The 4770-nt window shown below is 42.7% G+C and overlaps 1 protein-coding gene across 1 annotated transcript; it reads left to right on the forward strand.

Annotated features, from left to right (window-relative positions):
* Positions 1–619: 619 nt before the first annotated feature.
* LOC129657831 (gamma-aminobutyric acid receptor subunit beta-1-like) lies at positions 620–1728 on the forward strand. Its single transcript, XM_055588478.1, has 3 exons — positions 620–720; positions 895–986; positions 1418–1728. Exons 1-3 carry the CDS (start codon positions 641–643, stop codon positions 1726–1728), a joined length of 483 nt encoding a protein of 160 aa, XP_055444453.1. The 5' UTR covers positions 620–640.
* Positions 1729–4770: the final 3042 nt, after the last annotated feature.

The following is a 4770-nucleotide window of genomic DNA, read 5'->3' on the forward strand; positions in this document are numbered from 1 at the left end:
GGCGAGCAACTGCAAAAGTCGACCAGCTCCTCTTCCTCCTCCTGGAAAAGAGAAAGAGGACACTAAGCCAGACATCCTAAGAAGCCTTTCAGGAGACCTGAACAAATAAGCCTGAGTTTCCTTCTCTGGCTCTCCCTCTCCACTTACTTCGTCCCCCTTACTCCCCTCACCCCATCACTCACACACACACACAGACGCACAGAGAACCACCTCGCCTCCAGACGCCCAGTTCTAAGATTACCGTGACTGTCAACGAAATATGCCAATCACAGGCAGCCTAAACCAGATCCCTGGGAATTGAGTAAAAAAACCGGTTTGGAGGCAGAAAAGAAATGAACATAGCAACCTCCAATGCACAAAGAGAGATTCATACTCATATGCACGTAGGATCCGAAGCAAAGAAACAACAGGGTATCTTTTACTATCGGAGAACGCGGAGCACCACAAACAGGAACTTTAAAGGAACTGAAATCTGTTGCCTGTTCCACTAGGAATATTGTTTGCAAGGCACAAGGTGTCTTTTGGTAGTGAGCACCCTCTGCGCATGCGCAGGCCCATTCGGGAATTACTGCCCTGCCGCCGACTAAGTTGCATTCCTTGAATCTTCGCAGAAAAGACAATTCTTTAATCAGAGTTAGTAATGTGGACAGTACAAAATCGAGAGAGTTTGGGGCTTCTCTCTTTCCCTGTGATGATTGCCATGGTCTGTTGTGCACACAGGTGAGCAGCTGTTGTTGAATGTCTCTCTCTTTTTTTTTCCCTAGGTGTTTTCTTTTTACATGCTTGCTGGATCATGTAGCTCGTTATTTGGGGGGGGTAGGTGTGCCTGTCTATTTTTATGTCTGCTCGCAATTTGTGCTCATTCTGAATCCGGTCCCTACTTCTTCCCTTCAGCGCCAACGAGCCCAGCAACATGTCATACGTGAAAGAGACAGTGGACAGATTGCTCAAAGGATATGACATTCGCTTGCGGCCGGACTTTGGAGGTAATGCTTCATCTTTTTTTTTTTCAACCTGTAACCCATATCTAGTTCTCCTTTCCTGTCGAAGATAAATGTCAAAAAAATTAGAAGGAGAAGCGTGTCATTTTCATAAGCGTGCACTACGCCCTATGCTCTGGCCAAACACGCGCGCGCACACACACACACTCACATTCACACACACGCCGGACCCCTAGGCTCAGGTGGATGAACCCGAGGCACAGCCGACCTTCCGTGGCTCAAAACACCCTCTGCATAGTCACTGCATCATGCGTGTGCCCACACCTGTTCTCTCGGGCTGTCCCCTGCAACGGGGTGGAGGGATGAGGGTGGTGGGAACCCATTCAGAATGTAGTAAGCGCAGGGAAGCCCTCTGCCCCTCCCCAGCCTGTGACCGCTCTGAGATTATGTCCACAATGTGCCCCTGTCCCCCGCAGGGCCCCCCGTGGACGTCGGGATGAGGATCGATGTCGCCAGCATAGACATGGTCTCCGAAGTGAACATGGTGAGTGGCCTCGCTACTGGCCCGGCCGCCGCGCTTACGCAGATGCGAAATGGACCGGTCCCCGTGCCCTCTGCGTTTGGTTGGCGGTCACCTCGCCCGGGCCCAGGGATCCCGCTCCAAGCGCGCTCCCTACTCTGGCACACACGCCCTGCTGGCCCTGGTTTGTATTTTCAACACACACACGGGCTACTGCGGGTGTTGAGGAGGAAACGTGCTCGGCACTATTTGGGGAAGGACGGGTGACTGGCGCCGCCGGAGCGGGTGGGGCGGAGTCAGCGGTACTTTCGCAGGGTTTCCTTGGGTGTTGCGAGGCGCAGGGCACCATCTGCCGGCGGCCGGGTGGCCTGCACCCGCGGGCCCCCGCACCGTGGTCCGCAGCCACCTCCTCGCCAGTCGCGATCCCCGCAGCGGACAAGCCAGACCCCCGCCCAGGGCCCGCCGCCAAGCACCCGAGCACAAACATGAGGTTTCCTAGTGCCCTCTCCCTTTCCGGGCCCTAGCATACGGAGTGGCAGGAGCAACAGGCTGAGACCACGGTCCCTGCTGGCTAGCTTATACGAAAGTACTCAAGCCAGCTTCTGGGGAGAGGCTTGCATTGTTCCCGCGTGGAGGTTGATGAATTTGTCTTGCTGCATCTTGCGAGTTTAAGTTGAAATCAAACGGTTCGAGTTTTGCTTTGTTTTGCCTTAGACACCGAAGCATGCGGAGGAAAGCCTGATGATCAGTTACGGTGGAAAAGGGAGAGCAAGGGAGAGGGCGATAGTAACGTGTAGTGAACATAGCGCAATCTTTTTATTGCGAAGAGTTAACATTCTTTTATTTCATATTGTCTCCTTCCTTCTGAAGCTGTTTCAACATCGACTGAAATCATAGTGTTTCTTTCTCTATTGGCTGTTTCCAACCACTGTGGGGTAGCAGTTTTCTAGTTAGAGTTTCTAACTGTTGCTTCTTATAAGGCAGGGGGGAAAAGCCTGTTGCTTTTCTAGAACACACCACCCAGAGAACAGCTAGATCTACCTGAGAAAATTGCCATTTTCATTCCACTTACGGGAAAAAAAAATGTATTGTGGCAGTGGAAATTTAGATAGCCTTAATAATTTAAAGACTAAAGCCTTTGGGAATTTTATCACTGTGTAGCTGTAAAGGCTATAGAGTGATAGGCTAAATGAATTGTCAGTTCATTTCATTTCATTGCTATTGTGTCATTTTATTTTAGCATGTTAAGGCTTAAGAATTTCTTTTTTTAGGGTATGTCAGGGAAGAAATATATATATTTAAAATATATTGAGTTGAAGTAGATTTAAAAGTGTGACTATTACATTTTGTATTTTATAGTTGTACCTTCCCCTGCTTTAAGTAGCTTATTTTAAACAGTATTTTAATCTGATGGTGGTATTAGAAAAACAATTTTGAAATATCAATGCACAATGAATATTCTCTGACTTGGAAAAGGTTTTTAATAGCCTCATTTATAATATTCTCTCATATACATGTCCCCGCTACAAAGCACCCCAAAGGAACTATTTACAGATACTGAGGAATATGGTAACATGGGCACATATACAAACCATACCCAATCAATGTCATTGTGACTGGATAAACTAAGCAATGAATTAGTTTAACAAGCTGTTTGTATCAGGTAGATAAATGATGAAAATATTTTCCTTTTCAGTCATTTATTTGGCACCTTGTAAGTACCTACACAGATAATTTATAAAATAGGAGAAGATTGGGAAAGCTCAAAAGGCAAACGATGTCTTTGCTAGTGGTCTGCTTTTCAGAGTACTATGCTTTTTAGAATTTTTAAAATGTATAATTTTGTTAACTATGTTTACAAACAACTTTTCAGTTTAAAAACATAAACAAAATTGAATGGAATAGGAAGTTGCTATTTAACCAAAACAACCACCATAACAAAAAAGGTCTGTATAATCAGTTGTTCAATGGAATTTGTACAGAGGCTCAGAAAAAAAAATATTGAATTAATTGCTTTACCATTGGAAATAGCTCTTTATTATGGAATAATATTTTAAGAAAATCTATTTATTCACTGTACCATGTGTGTATGTACTTGATTTTTAAAAAATATTCACCCAACATGTAAACCATTAAAAAATACATTCTACCAGATTACCCGTTAACTTTCCACAATGGTGTTAAAGACATGATAGGAAAATAGAAACCACTGGAGAGGGAAATGGCAACCCACTCCAGTGTTCTTGCCTAGAGAATCCCAGGGACGGGGGAGCCTGGTGGGCTGCCGTCTATGGGGTCGCACAGAGTCCGACACGACTGAAGCGACTTAGCAGCAGCAGCAGCAGAACATAGAAAAATAAAACTTCATTTACTTAATTTTTCTCCTGTCATCAGTGACAAAACATTGAAATGCATAGATTGCAAATAACTCCCCCCCCAAAAAAAAATGGAAACGAGGAGTTTAGGATCAAGCGTTCTATAGAAACATAATGTGGATAGTTAGCCCTGATTAAGAGCACTGTCTATGATGTGCTTTGATTTTTAGACAAGACAGTAGAGCTGAAAAGTCAATGAGCACTAAGACTTATTGCTTTTATATTGAACATGTTTCAGAACCCTGATAGGCAATAACTTCTGAGATTATTTAATAGGGAATTTTCAACAAAATTAATAACAACTAAGAATGGATATTGCATATAATAAAAATAGTTTTAAATAAAATTCAGATTAAAATCCATTGCTAAAACATTACTCATTTTTATATTTTTTATTCATTACCATTATTACCCACCCATTTCCACAACTGGGAAAATGACATAACTGTACATTACATTAATGCTTTTGAAAACTATATTCTGTTTTGAAAACTAGGTTCTTTTAACTTTTATTCTTTTCGTATGCTATGCTAAGTTAAATATAATTCCAGGTTGGTTTCTAACATTGTGTTTTATTAAAGACTAACGTCACATCAGGAGTATTTTTGATTCATGTCCTTCTGGATTTAAAAATATTTTTCCTAAATTTAAAAAAGAGACAGAGAGCTCTGTTTGTCAAGAATCTCTATAATCAAGAATTGTTGGTTTTGAACAGTGAATGGAAAACCTCTGAAGAATAATTCTGATGCAGTGGAAAAAATCTATACTTGAGAGCAGGACTTTTCTTTTCAGGCAAAAATATTATTGATTAAATCAGGAAGGACTTTTTCTTTTGGCATCATGGGATAGATTGTGCTTGTGATAGCAACTACAGTATGGTTATTTTCTAAACAGTTTAAAAAGCTACTGATTTCCATGTGTTTTAAATTAAATC

The sequence above is a fragment of the Bubalus kerabau genome, chromosome 7, assembly GCF_029407905.1.
Source record: "Bubalus kerabau isolate K-KA32 ecotype Philippines breed swamp buffalo chromosome 7, PCC_UOA_SB_1v2, whole genome shotgun sequence".
Taxonomy (NCBI): Eukaryota; Metazoa; Chordata; class Mammalia; order Artiodactyla; family Bovidae; genus Bubalus; species Bubalus kerabau.